We start from the raw sequence: 15197 nt of genomic DNA, 5'->3' as shown, positions 1-15197 counted from the left end.
CTTGCATAAAGCTGTTGGATAGTCACACAGACGTGGCTCAGACGCGATCAGAGCGATGATTGGCCCAGACAGGGCCCAGACATGGCCCAGACGCGATCATAGCTGCATCTGTCCTGTGCTGCGTTTGATTTAAGGACAATACAGAGCTTGTGACTGTAGTCAGTCGATCAAAACAACCCACAGAAAGTACATACAGAGAGAGGTGACACCAGGACGGTTTCATTCGTTTATTATTCCAAATGCAATTCATTTACCCCTCTGTTTTGAATAGTCCCTGACACAGCCTCCAGTCAACGTGGCCATTTCCGTTTCAAGACTCGGATTTCTATTTTGAGCCCGGCAGTGGGAAAGGGGACTGAGGGGGCAGAGGCCTCCCATCTCATACTCCCTATCCAGAGGGAGGACACAGCTCTTTATTCGCCGTTTTACTTCTCATAACAGACCCCAGACTTCAGACACAGCACGAAAGTCAGTAAACCTGTCAAGTTAAAAATAGAACATATTTCTAAGTTCTGACCTTAAGACACATCTGTGAAAATGATTGTTCATTTTGTACATAGCATCGTGAGTGCATTAGATGGCTTATAGAAGGATTAAGGAAAGACCAACTGTATTTTTGAATATGCACCGTGAATGTTATCAGGGAAATGTGATTGCGATATTGGAATTCATGTAATATGTTTTCACCCTTCAGCACACTCATGAAATCAGTTTTGTGCAAATATATCATTTCCGATACTAAGGTATAAAGTGATAATTTGACTATATGACACTGCCTTAGGCCAGTTTAAATCATGCGGTTAGATATGAGATTACCCCTGAATTGCATATGGCTACCATGTTGGTCCTCACAACATTTCAAGAAATTAGTACCCATCCTCTTCACATCCTGTGATCCTGTGCAATGTGAAAAGATGTGTGCCTATGGTTTGACTAAGTGAGACTACGATAAAGATGATCATTGCAAGGAGTGTCATCATCATATGAAACCTGATTTTCAAAACATACTGCATTACTCATGTACTCATGTACATGAAAGTGAAAAGTAACAGTTTATGTACAGATAGATACATTCATCCATCTATTGACGTTCTGGAGTTCTTGGCACCAATGATCTGTGAGAAAAAGACCTATAGACTACAGGCATTTTAGTCTACATCCAGAGATGGACATTAGAATGAGCACTATGGGAATGTCAAGAGTTTTTTCCCTCAGCATTGCCACTCTCAGGTATTGAGAGAGGTAACATTCTGAGGTCATGAAGCACCGAGAAGTGAGACTCTGTGTTGGCACGCTTTTTCAAAATAAAAGTCAGTGAACAGTCCAGCAAATGAGATGTTAAACCAGCATCTCTGGAAACAGCAGAGTTTGTCCTTCCATCCATGACACTTGGCACCTGGTTACTGGTTTCTCTCCAGAAGTGTCTCTGGCGCCCCCGTGTGGGCGTGGCTAGTAGTAGTGCACTCGTCCGATGGTGCCCGTCCCGGTGCCCAGGATGTCTGGCTGGCCGTTCCTCCAGATCTCGCGGATGATCCTCTCTCTCTCCTCCAGCCTCTGGGCGCGCTCCAGCTCCTCGGCCGACGTGAACACGTTCACGCTTAGGGTCCCGTCCGAATGGCTGGTGTGGTTGCTGGCGGGGATCTCAGTGGTGGGAAGCGGCAGGGCCATCTCCACGTCCCTCTCCACCCCCTCTTCCTCCTCCTCCTCTTCTTCATCCTCCTCTTCATCACTGTCCTCGTCCTCCTCATCCTCACTGAAGTCCTTCAGCTTCTTCTTCTCCGGAGTGGGAGACGGGGTCTTGGTGCGTGGCTTGCATGAGATGCGTACCACTAGGAGACAGAGGGTGAGGACCAGGCCAAAACAAACGCCAATCACGAAATACAGACCAAAGCTCTCTGGATTGTCTGCACAGAGAAGAAAGGCATGAAAGATGAATGTCATGAAATTGATCGTGTTTCAGTACAACATTCATTTATTCTTTCATTCATTCTTTTATGAATAATTACAAGCATTTCAGGCTGCTGTTTTAAACCAGACTTTTGAAATAAGACATTTTTCATGGCATGTAATCTGCATTCACAAAGAAAATGTGTAGAAGGTAATAGATTAAATTAGGTATAATAGGTAAATTAGATTTGTCTGAAGCTTGAAGGCTGACATGTTGACATACTTTTGATATGAGCGTAGGCAGCAATGCTGTTGCTCAGCAGTGCCATGTCTGTCCTCTTGGCGTCCATCTTGGCTCTGTCTTTGTCACACCTGTGAAAACAGATCGACATGTTTTCAAACACAGCGCTGTGCCGGTGACTCAGCTGGCAGTATCCCGCTGGACATCTGACATGGCACAGAATGTTTGTGATGACTCTTGTGCGCGCACACACACACACACACACACACACACACACACACACACACACACACACACACACACACACACACACACACGCACACACACACACACACACACACACACACACACACACACACACACACACACACACACACACACACTGTCTTTCTCTCTCTCTGTCTATGTCTTTTCACAGGGCCACACATGGCACCCTCTCCCACTCTCTGCCTTGTGCACAGACTAACACCCGCCCTGCAACGGTGACGTTAACGCTCTTTATGAGAGGCCGCAAACACGCCACACAAACATGTTCCCCCTCCCTGAGCTTCTCCCCTCTGCTGGCGGCACCTCACCACATGTCTGTGAGTGTGTGTGTGTGTGTGTGTGTAAGTGTGTGTGTGTGAGTGTGTGAGTGTGTGTGTGTGTGTGTGTGTGTGTGTGTGTGTGTGAGTGTGTGTGTGTGTGGGGGGGGTCCTCCAAAGTGGGACAAAAGCACCACTGTATGGCCCCTGGAGCTGCAGTGTGGGCTGACAACACGTTCTGGCCAACACATGGCTGATCCATCTAAGGCCCAGCGAGGCTCCTTGGCTATGGGGTCAGGGGTTAAGGCACCCCGTGACCAATGAGGGCTGTTTGCTCAGCGGAGCCTCCAGATGCCAGGGGTGGGCGTTTAGTGTGAGGCGCCAAAACCGGACAACAGCAGAGTGAAAATTGTGTGGGGAAACGTATGTACGCGAGAGAGGTTGAAAGGTCTGTTCCGATGCACGTGGGAGAACACGTTAGCACACGAGGTTGAAAGACTGTTTAGTGGGCAAGAGAAAACGAGTCACTGTGCGTGAGAGACTGAATTATTATTGTGCTCGATAGGATGTTATGGTGAGACAGAGGATGAGTTCCATCACGCGAGAGGGATTGAGTTCCATGCAACAAAGATCCAGTCCCACACCAAGAGATAGAATACTGCTATTATTATACGAAATAAATAAAGACAAGCAGTACTGGTGTGTTCTATGTTTTCCTTGTCTGTCATTGTGAACATGCTTAGTTTTTGATTCCTAGGACTAGCATTGATCGACAGGTGTGTTATTCCGCCCATGCAATGGTAGCTAAGCTTGATCAAGTTGGGGAAAAAAACCAACCCGAAAGGAATACTTTTGATGTCTGTTCTGACTTGGTTGATAGGCATAAAAGCTGTGAAATTCTGAGCCGAAACAATTGAGGCAGAGCTATCTGATGGTGAACAATGCCAATTCTGTTCACTAGCTTATATTAGATCTACATCTTCAAGCTGCATATGGATTGCTAAATTAACATATATTCCAGTACATGACATGACAATTTTAACACAACATGTGTTGGTAGGCCTGGTTAATACTCATGTTAAATTGAATTCCAAACTACTGCCAGTTTTGACTGCACAATGGTCCCCAGACCACAGTTACAATAGTGCAACTGATTTGAGGCCAGAGTCATGGCAAATAGCTGGGTTAGCGGGAGGATGAATGTGTGTCATCCTGATCCCTGAGAGATGGTCATCTGGACGCAGACACTTCCTGTCTGTTTTGTTTTGTTTGCTCCCATTGTTGTCTTCCCCCCCTAATTCACCCCACCCCCCAAAACACTAAAATAAAATAAAAAGTCCTGGGGAAGCGCCTGGTTTCCTTCCACTGGGAGTCTCCGGGCCCGGCCTCACATGCGTGAGACAGGGAGGGAAGGGGGAGAAGAGGCGGGAGGCGTAGGTTCTGTGAACAAACGTTGGGTAAAACACACACGGGAGCTGCTATATTTCATACATCCCTCCTCTTCCCTCTCTTTCTCTTTCCCTTCTCTTTCCCTTCTCTTTCTGTTCTTCCTTCCACCAAATTCTGCCTCTCCTTCGAGTGAAAAGCTGTTTCCAATCTGAGAGGCAAGGGAGGGAGATGGCGTGGAAAGAACAGCGAGCCCTCTGGTCATTCAGTCCTGCTGGGTCTTACTGCACTTCCTGTGTTTAACCCCCCTAGCCCCCAGTCCCCACCCCCCAACCCCTCTCAGGCCCACGTCATATCTCTTTTCCTGCTGACTCCTGCCTTTCTCCCTCTGCTCTCTATTGTTTGACCACCTCCATGACGTCACTGTGTGGCACATGGGAACTTGGACACAAGGAAGGGTGGCACGTGATGCTTCCTGAGCAGGGACCACTGTCAGAGAGCTGTGCTGAGTGACAGGATGTACAGTATGTGCCCCACACACACACACACATACAGACACACACACATACAGACACACACACACACACACACACACACACACACACACACACACACACACACAAACACAGTCACACACACACACACACACACACACACACACACACACACACACACAGACACACACACAGACACACACAGACACACACACAGTTTAACTCCTCTGATGTCTTCTTTTAGATTTGGCCAAGCCAAGATCAAATTGAGCAGGAGCCAATCTCAATAAGCTCTCACTGCCACACCAAATTGATAACCTTCAAGTTCAAGGGTTGGTCAAGCCAAGATAAAAATACCACCAAGAAGAATGGAACATTAGGTAACATTCAGCTAACAAAGATGTGTTGTTTTATTCAGATTATAAACTTGTGTTTATAGAAATCAACAGCTGGACTATAAACCTAGAGTGCTACCGTGCCAAAGAAAAGAAATTTGTGAATTCAATAAAAGCTAATCTGCTGCTTGTTATTAGTGTCCCCTTTAAATCTCTTACCAGATGGTTCAGCAGGAGGATGTCAGGCTTACTCCATAGTGCAGCCAAAATGTGCTGATGGGCCAAACTCCGCTCTCCTCTCAAAGAAGTGGGTTGTGACTTCTCCCTTAGACTAGCCTCTTCATCTGGCTATCCAAACGGCAAGAGTAAACACACACGGATCCAAAGAGACACACACACACACAGGGAGACAAAGAGAGAGAGAGAGAGAGAGAGAGAGAGAGAGAGAGAAAGATGTCAGAATACATTATGACAGAGCTCACTGAGGCATCTGCAATGCAAACAAATCTCTCAACCACTGTCATGGCAACCGGAAAATTGTGTTCAGGTCGATGTGCCCACTTTCACTCCATGTTTCATTTGTAGCATTTAAACAGAGTGTGCCTAACTCATGCATGAGTAGATTCGTTTATTACAGAGCTTTTGGGATGAGAAAATACGAGGGAACTTTGGGGAAAGAATTCCCACTCCTGGAATTCTTAATAGAGATAGATCAGAATGATTAGGCTGACTGTCTGGCTTATGTGTTCTATTCTTCGATCTGTTTATCCAAGGCTGGATTGATTCCCTGGCTGCGGTGCTATAGCAATATGATATCATTCTGCCAAGCTTAACCACTTTTCAAACAAACGGTGAGTGAGCATATCCCAGTCCCAATGCAGGCTGGACATTAGAGAGAGATAGAGATAGAGATAGAGATGGAGAGAGAGAGAGAGGCCTAAGGCAGGCAGGACATGAGATAGTGAGAGAAAGAGAGGGAAAGAGAGAGAGAGTGAAAGAGAAAGAGAGAGAGAGAGAGAGAGAGCGAGAGAGAGAGAGAGAGAGAGAGAGGCCTAAGGCAGGCAGGACATGAGATAGTGAGAGAAAGAGAGGGAAAGAGAGAGAGTGAAAGAGAAAGAGAGAGAGAGAGAGAGAGAGAGAGAGAGAGAGAGAGAGAGGCCTAAGGCAGGCAGGACATGAGATAGTGAGAGAAAGAGAGGGAAAGAGAGAGAGAGTGAAAGAGAAAGAGAGCGAGAGTGAGAGAGAACGAGAGCGAGAGAGAGAGAGAGAGAGAGAGAGAGAGAGAGCGAGAGCGAGGGAGAGAGAGGCCCAAGGCAGGCAGGCAGACAAAGCCAGGTGGAGGGAGCGGACCTCTGAAAAGTGCCGAGCTGTGAGTTCTTCTGGAGCGGCTCGGACCTGGAAAAAACAACAGCTAGCAGCTGAGGTTGGTTTAGTTGAGCTCCTGTGCTCTACAGTCGGCACCCCAGAGCTGATTCTGATCTCACTGACTCCCCCGGCGGAAGCTGAGCACACAAGCACGGCATGGTTGCCATGGCAGCACCTCTACAGGGCTCCACCGCACGGCACCCCAGAGGAAGAGTGAAAGAAAGGAAAAATAGAGAGGAGAGATGGATAGAGAAGGGAGGGAGAATGAAGGAAAGAGAGAGGAAATAAAGAGGAGGGAAAGAAAGAGAGAGAGAGAGAGTAGGATGAGAGGGGTGATGATGGTTTTGTTGTTTTGGGCTGACAGAAGGATCTAAAGCCGGTCCTCCTTGGCTTCCTTCCTTTTTAATTACTGTGGCTTATGTCTAAACAGACAAGGTCAGCACAGTAAAGCACTCTCTGATGCTGGGAGACAAGTAATCCAGTGAAACAAATCCACTTTTCTGCCTTAGCCATAGTCTGTTTGCAAGGGACTAGGAAAACAATACAGTTTCAAAATGAAATTTTCCATCAAAGTCACAGTTTCTCACGGAAAACAATGAATATCCTGTCTGTAATGTGTCAGAGATAATTACTGGTTGCCAGTTTTTTTTTTCTGTCTTTTTCCACTGCCAAGCACACCCATTAGTCTCGTCTGGACATGGGCATCTACAAATGCAAGGTAATGACAACCGGAGGCTCGTTTAAGCCTATCTAAACACTCATTAACCTGGAGCGTTGTTTTTTTGTGTTGTTTTGTTTTTTACCCTGGGAAGGAAATGATTAACAGACAACCCCTTACTTTCCCTCCCCATGCAGCAGTGGTCTCCTGTGCCCCAAGTTCAGCCATTTTCCCTCCCATGACTTCATCATCTGTGTTTTTCCACACATGTTCAAACAAGCACCTTGACAAAACAGGGCAAAAACTCCCCAATGTCATCTGTGCAAATTCATGAAACTTGAGTTTCAAAAGTTCAAGTCCAACTGAAATTGTCTGACGGTGAAAACACAAGCAGCTTTTAACGTCAGACCTTGACACAGTGCTGCAGTGTTCATCTGTTCGTACTTAAAGCCTTTGGTTTCTTAGTAAAGTGCCATTGGTGGTATGCCAAGTCCTGCTCCATCATACTGGGCACCCAAAGCTTGCATAGGGGCAATCTAATATTAAGCAACATCAGAAATGGGGAAAGCACAGCTTGTGTTAAAGTCCCATCAAACTATGAGGTCAAAGAGCCTGGGTGAAGCCCTTGCTACAGGCTGCACATGAAGACAGTTTGGGGCTTGGACAAATGGATGAACACTGTAGAGATAATCCACCCGTTATCTTCTCTTGTGGGATATTTTTGTCACCGTCCACAGAAAGACTACAATGGCACTTCCTTCCCCTTGGGTCTTCCTCTATCTTCTAGCACTATCTCTCCTAGCCTCTCTGCATAGCCTGATGCAACGCACACGCCCGGGTCAGCCAAAGGACATTGGCTGCTCAATCTTCTCTGAGCAGTTTCACCATCTACTTGATTAAGTTGTAGAGTTTCATTTAGTGCCCCAAACATGGTGATTTTTCTTTCTGCTAAGTGGCAAGGGGATTGGGCCCGACGACCAACGACCGCAGACGGCCCTTATCTTCCCAGGGAGGGGAAATAGTAGGTCCCCTCCGACAGACGTCTCACACTCCAGAGACAAATCGTTCATTCAGACCATTTACCACAACGCTCCCCTCTCACAAATAATTGTGGGACGTAATTAGACAGACGGGAGGAATCCAGCCAGAGAGGGAGGCAGTGATTGGGCCTCTGGGCAGAGCCACTGGAGGGGAGCACCCAGATCCATTTCCTCCGCTGTAATGATGCTCTCCAAAGCCAGCGAAACCAGGGGATATTTTTGATACCAGTAATGTTGTAGTGGCCACAGGAATGCCTGGCTAAAATAGCCTGCTTGTGGTTAGCCTGGCACGGGGCTTGAGAATGTATGAAATAACATTTGAATTTAGCTTTGATTACATTTCATTGTTTTTTCGCCAATAAATGTTCCCACATTGCTGGCAGCGAGGGAGCAGTGTTGTGGCGTTTGGGGTGCGAAAGAAAGAATACACAGCATGTGAGCAGCTTGGTCAATAGACTTCAGGAAATAGCTGGGAATCTGAAACCATGTAATTGAAACAACAATGCCCCAAAACACTTGTCCTGATAAATCCATTATGACGTGTTTGAGAGGCAGGTCGACCTCAGCTGCCAGCAATGTTTCCAAGTCACTTCATTCATTTTGAATGTCTCCTAAATCGGCATAGTCACAGAACATTGGATATTTATCTAACCAAAGTGAGTCTGACATAGAAACTGAGATAGAATCTGTTACGCTCTATCACTGATCCAATGCTGAGATGCCAACACTGAAACCAAGTTTAAGTCCCAGATCATTTGTCATTGCAAGGACACTGGCCAACATCACCTGACTGCTAACCCAAAGATGAAACACAGGCAGGCAGGCAGGCTAGTGAAACTTCAAGACCATCATTCAGGGCCACAGAGGTGGCAGGAGTAACTTTCCACCCGATAAACCTGCACACATCTGCGGCCCCATCCAGGCATGTCGAAGGCTTCTGGAGAACAGTTTAGGTGAACATCATATTGTGAAGGCGTCTGGAAAACAGTTTAGCTGAGCATCATATGGTGAAGGCATTTACTGTATCAGTTGGCCTGAGGTCTCTCCACGGCCTTGGCGGTTGTTGAAGCATTTTTGGAAAAGATCTCTCTCTGTTTCATTCCATCTCTCTCTCTCTATTTCTCCCTGTATCTCTTTCTCCCTCCCTCCCTCCCTCCCTCCCTCTCTCTCTATCTCTCTCTCCATCACCTTCATGGAGAGTATACTAAAATGGTCCAGTTCCAAAACGCTCTGGTGACCTTCAGTGGTGTGTGCTGCACTGTGTCACGGCTGCAAAGGTCTTTGTAGCAAAGTTAAGGTCTGATGTCTCCACTCTATGTATGCTTTGTCACTCTTTTTATTCAAAACCACCTCGCCTCTTTCAAATGTTGGATGTAGTAATTAGTAGACTTGGGCTGTTTATCTTTGGAGTCAAATACTCCTGACAAAAGAAAGAGCGGTGCACATGTTTAATTTCTTTGATAGGGCAAGCTAAGTTGTCCTTCTGGAAGGGCAACAGATTAGAGGGGTGTGATTGTGAATAGGGTCAATATGTTTAAGGCCTTAGTTATATCAAGAATCAGAGTTGAAGAAGCCTTTTTCCAAGTTACAGATAATTTCTGACTTCCTTCATGCAACTGATGTGGAGACAAAGAGCTGTGGTCGAGAGATACTAATGGTAGTCGGTTGTTGACCTGTTGATATGTGTGTATGTACTCCTTTACTGTAAGTGTGTGTGTAGTTTGGGTAGCGCTACAGCCTTTGTAGGAGTCCTTGATCCATGTGATGGTTCAATAAAGGAGTTTTAGAAGACCAAACGTCTCTCTCTCTCTCTCTCTCTCTCTCTCTCTCTCTCTCTCTCTCTCTCTCTCTCTCTCTCTCTCCCTCGTTACTCTTTTGACATGAGATCTTCGGGGGTCACACTGCTTTGAGTGCTTGTGTTGTTACCCCAGCTTGGTGCCCTGCCTGCATCTGGGGATTATCGCTCTTGAAGCAGAGTCGGACATGTGGTTGCCATCATCTCCTCTGACCCCTGACCCCATTGCGCCCCACAGAGCCAACCCCTGAAGATGGCTGCCAGCTGGAGACTTCGAACGAAACTGAACTGAACTTCGAACTGACACGAAAGTAAGAGCACCCACACCAAAACTCCATTACTCCGTCGCCTCCTCTGCTAAAAATAGTGCAGGGTCAGGGTTTGGTCGTAGGTGAGAGGTGGCTGACTGAAGCTGGGAACTTCGAAGTTTACCGACAGACTCGTAGCAGGAAGTGCCTCGCTGAAGACCCTCTCTGTGTATTACTTAAGTTCACAGGCATATTCGCAGGGTCGCAGTTACAAGGACTAAATTTAGGCTAATGATATCTGTTGTGTCTCACAAATAGCAGATCCCACCTTAATCTTGAACAGATCGCCCATTTTCTCACGTCTGCGTGTGCGTGTGTGTGTAGGTCCATGTCTGTGTTTGTGTGTTTGAGTGTGTGAGTGTTGATGATTACAGCTGAGGGAGAATGTGTATGTGTTTCTATGTATATGATGGAGGCTTTGGAGATCCTGGTGTGGCCTGTGGGGGGTGGGGGGGCCAGATGTTTAACAGACCCCAGATGTGCTGTTGATGCGAGACAGAGGCTTAGCCGAGCGCTTTGCTATGTAAATCCAGGGGGAGAAAACACATGGCTAATCTTCACATGAGCCTCATCCTGCAGCCCCTGCTGGCCTGGGACTCCCCATCAACCCAGTCCAAGAGCTTTACCCCCCCCCCCCCCCTCCCCCAACCCCTACTGCCCCCACACCCCTACACAATCACTGAGTTAACTCCTGAAGTGAATGCACAGGTTCAGTCTAACGACATGAGGGTCATGGATTCGGGACCCATCCATACATCACTATAGTAGTTTCACTTTGGATAAAAGTTTCTGTCAAGAGAAGAATGTACCGTGGATGAAAATGTCTTGTAGTAATGCCTAGTGGTGTATTGTGGAGCCTTGTCTGCTCTGTGAACCTATACTTTGTTGTAATATCTCAAACCACCACTTAGCAACAGGGATATGTGTCTCTGTGTGTGTGTGTGTGTATGTGTGTGTGTGTGTGAGGTCATGCTTCTCCTATGCTGACACCAGAGTATCAAAATATCAGTCAGAGGTAATTCAGCCTGGCCAGATCCGAGGGTCCCTGTGAGCTTCCTCCAGCTCTGAGCGAGTTGGAGTGCGCCCTCCCAGAACAGGAAAGAGCCTCTGCTGTCTGAGTTACAATAAGCATTTCACCAGCCCCTGCTTTCCTCCGTGGCTATGGCAGACATGGTTCCCTTTAGTCTGTAAATCCAGTCAAAGCAGAGCACAGAGTGCAGGTTCAACTCTGCAGTGTGGGCCATGCGCCCCCCCCCCCCCCCCCCCCCCCCCCTTGCGTGTGTGATTGTTAAAAGCCCACTAACCCACAGGTGATCCCAAAATCTCCATGCCCAGAAATAGAGCGTGATCAAATCTGAGCCGGCAGGCACTAGCATGCCCAAACCCCCCAGCCCCCCACCCTCACCACCTCCATACATGCTGTATTCATTATACAGGATTTGTGATTACTGTATGACACAAAACACATGTTCATACCAACCCCTACCCATACCCCCTACACCCTCCCAACACACACACACACACACACACACACACACATACGACTAGCTCCCCACGAGCATGGGTGGGTGGGCAGCATTAACCCTGTCCTACCCACTTGGCCCTTTAACACGTGGGGTTGTCCATAATCGTCTCCTGTGATGCTCGTTGAGAACACATGTCCTGGGTTTGCTTAGCAGAGACCAAGACAGAGAGATGGCTGGGATTGGACTCCCATGTGTTGGAAGCCCCAGGCTTTGTTAAGCACATGATGTCCTGAGACAGTGTGTATTGTTAATAGTGCTCTATGAGGAAGTACAAATTGTCATTGAAACCTGAAAATCAGACCCACCAGGATCTTGCGAGAGTCTGTTGTGATTGCTGTAGAAATTCTCCAAATTGTGGTGATTTTGAGTGAATTAAAATCAATAGCAAAGAATGCAGAAATTCCATGACTTTTTTGCAGAAATATTGTGGTAATTAGAGAAAATTGCAACTCGCAATTGCAATGGTGGGAAATCTTTTCATTTGTTCGATTGTTTAGATTGCAAAATCCTGAAGGGACTGGAAATTGAAGCGGACAAGCAACCGCAGAAGGTAAAAGGCAAATAAAAAAAACACTTGAATGATGCAGTGCATTTTATGTATGAGTCCTCTGAAGGCACTGTTTACAGACTTTGGATGATAAATAAGCTATTGCAAGATCCCCATCTTATCAGTGACAGTGAGCCGCATTCAGGAGCTTCACAGCACTGGTGGACTGTAAAATGATTTCTGGTATCGCACTTCTCAGCCTGCAGAAATCAGTCCAAGAGCTTGGATATGAAATGTCAGATTTGATAGCTTGCTTTCAAGTTAGTCCCCCATGAAGTGGTTCATGGTTTTGAGTGTGTGTGTGTGTGTGGGGGCGGGGGGGGGGAGGGTGGACTCCCATCACTCCACAGCTCAACTTTGTCTTGTAAAACACGACCCGAGGCGAGAGGAGTTTCTGCTGCAAAAAGGGTGCAGGGCTCGCCTCATCTATCACTGTCAGATAAGCCTACCAGCACAGGGGAGGAGGTGGAGGAGGAGGAGGAATAGGAGGAAGATGCATGACACATCTGCTAAACCCTCCCAACCGTGACCACCCCCCACCCCCCTAGACAGCAGTGAGAGCCTCCTCTCACCAAGCTGTCTAGAGCTGTCCATCAGTCTGCCAGGGCCGAGCCCACACCCCATCCACCTTGTCTCCCCCACGGCGACTACACTGGATGTCAGTGCTGTCAGTGCGCCCCGGCTGGCAGCCTCGTGTCTCCCGCACGGCCCGCGCAGGAGTTTAGACAAGCATATAAAGCGAGGGATTGACCCTTCACCTCTCCAAATCCAGAGGGTATGTCAGCAAGCAGCTCTCCCAGAGGTAAAGAGACAGGAAGCAGGGAGAGAGGGGGGCCATCAGGGATGAAGATGCACTCTGAGGAAAGATAGGGATAAGGCCAGGAGATGATGCTGGTACAGGGGGAGGGTGGGGTGCAGGGAGTCAGGGCGTTTAGGCTTTACAGATAATGAGAGATAGGAAATGGTTTGGCTGTGAGTGAAGCGTGGCATGACAAAGCTCTGAGGATGGAATCCCCCCCCCCCCCCCCCCCCCCAACACACACACACACACACACACACACACACACACACACACTCACACAGTCACTCCCTAACCCCCATCACATGCCTCTTACAACCTGTCATTCGTCAGCCAGCCGGTGAGACGAAGCAAAACAAACAGCCTCTCACTAAGCGGCAGTAATCAGCGGTGAGTCCGTGCAGACTCTCGGCAGGATCCCTGTCACTCACGCTCACACTCTCCAGGCACTTACTCACAGAAAGAGGGCAGAGAAATAAAGAGACAGCGAGAGAGAGAGAGAGAGAGAGAGAGAGAGAAAGAGAGAGAGAGAGAGATAGCTGGGACAATGATTGTGGTTCTGAATGGGCAAACTTGGCTCTGAGCACTATGGGGCCTGTATGTGTTTCTGAAACAGGGGACTAAGTTCTGCTGAAGCGTGACATTCCCTCACCCCTTACATTACCCCCATTGACTCTACGCACAGCTTAGTGAAACACAGAGAGAGTCAGGATGTTTGCTTTCTATTGTGGCAGAGTGTCAAGCCATTTCTCAGCACTGAGGCCAGCCAGTGGGCCAGCTGCACAGATAAACATGGAGGGGCTGTCTTTCCTCTTCCCCCGGGTGGGTGCGGGCTATAGTAACTGTGTGTGTGTGTGTGTGTGTGTATGTGTGTGTGCGCGTGTGTGTGTGCGTGTGTGTGTGAGTGGCGCATCTCTCCTCTACCGCTGGTTGCTTTCTGTGGTGTAAACCATAGACTGTGTGAAGTCAGGCATTTCTACAGCCTTGGGGAATGACAGACTGTGTGCACTGTTTGTGTGTGGGTGTGTGTGTGTGTGTGTGTGTGTGTGTGTGTGTGTGTCTGTGTCTGTGTCTGGGGGGGGAATGACTGACTGTGTACACTGTTTGCAGACGTCATGCCCCTTTGAGATGTTCACATTCTTAGCCCTCAAACAAAGTTCTGCGTCTGCAGATGGAAATTCACACTTCATATGTAATGAATAACTAGGTGTGGTATCCTGAAAAAACTGAATCGTGCTGCACATTGTCCTGTGTTCTATGTTGTGGAAAAAAAAAACTACCTCCAACGAAGGTGGTAATATACTGTGGATCTTTACAGCTTCAGATGAAACTCTGCATTAAAGGTTCAATTGAAAGTCTTATTTCACCAAAACAATCATTGATTCCAACAAATATACTCAAGTTATCAGACTTTGTCTGACGAATATAAAACATAGTAAATGTATTCTGTGAAAATGCATCTTTCATTCAAGTAACTGAACACCATTAAACATAAAAAGAGAAATTCTCAGTAGAACTAAATACAAAGTCACTCACCTAAAGAGTACCTCAAGCAATCCTAAAAGAGTCCTGACACATCATCAAAAGTTTGGTCCAGCAGCACAAATCCAAACTCAAGGTGTCCAGAGCATGCAAGACAAATGTGCAACAGTCCTGCTGTCCCAGTCTCTAACTCTGCTGCAGCTTGGCTCGTCTACGGGAGGTTCACTCGTACGCACGCACGCACATACACACACACACACACACACATCCACACACACTCACACAGGGAGGCAGACACACTCACTCACTCACATACACACGCACGTTGACAGAGTCAGGGGAAGAGGTGGCGACTTCCTCCCTGCGCCGTAGAGTAACAGAGTTTTCTTCGTCCCCACTCTGCTCCGCAAACAGCAGGAAAGCTGTCATACAATCCCTCCCAGAGAGAGAGAAAGAGGGAGAGAGAGAGAGAGAAAAGGAAGTGCCAAAAATGGGCAGGGTTCAGGGAAGAGGGAGGGAAAAAAGGAAGATAGGGAGGGGAGTGCTACGACTCAACTCCCCCCCCACCCAAAAAAAAAAAAACCCTGCCTTGTTGTTAAGGGAACAAGCTGGAGGGAAAGTCATCCTGAGACAAATTAACTCAAATTTCCACACTAAATTAAAATACTGAGTAAAACATGAGAGAGAGAGAGAGGGTTACAAGCCATGACTAACAGACGGGGCACTCCACAGCCACTTTGATGATTTTAAAAGGAAATAAACCCCTTCTGTTGGCCTCAGATTTGAGTCTAGTTACATAGAGGAGCATGC

At 47.4% G+C, this 15197-nt stretch overlaps 1 protein-coding gene across 1 annotated transcript; it reads right to left on the bottom strand.

Annotated features, from left to right (window-relative positions):
• Nucleotides 1–247: 247 nt before the first annotated feature.
• Nucleotides 248–14741, bottom strand: eva1ba (eva-1 homolog Ba (C. elegans)). Its single transcript, XM_080858645.1, has 4 exons — nucleotides 14442–14741; nucleotides 5087–5215; nucleotides 2171–2259; nucleotides 248–1904 (listed from the first exon to the last, which is right to left on the bottom strand). The coding sequence occupies exons 3-4, from the start codon at nucleotides 2235–2237 to the stop codon at nucleotides 1450–1452; spliced, it is 522 nt and encodes a 173-aa protein (XP_080714771.1). The 5' UTR covers nucleotides 2238–2259; nucleotides 5087–5215; nucleotides 14442–14741; the 3' UTR covers nucleotides 248–1449.
• Nucleotides 14742–15197: the final 456 nt, after the last annotated feature.

The sequence above is a fragment of the Sprattus sprattus genome (assembly GCF_963457725.1).
Source record: "Sprattus sprattus genome assembly, chromosome: 19".
In the NCBI taxonomy this organism is placed as follows: Eukaryota; Metazoa; Chordata; class Actinopteri; order Clupeiformes; family Clupeidae; genus Sprattus; species Sprattus sprattus.
Note: the sequence above shows the minus strand (reverse complement) of the source record. Positions and strands in the feature narration are given on the sequence as shown.

Bases quoted from the DNA above. Each gene is read 5' to 3' on its own strand.
- eva1ba (XM_080858645.1), bottom strand. From the start codon at position 2,237: ATGGACGCCAAGAGGACAGACATGGCACTGCTGAGCAACAGCATTGCT. The intron at 1,905-2,170 runs GTATGTCAACAT...TTCTCTGTGCAG, and splicing joins TGCCTACGCTCATATCAAAA to ACAATCCAGAGAGCTTTGGT.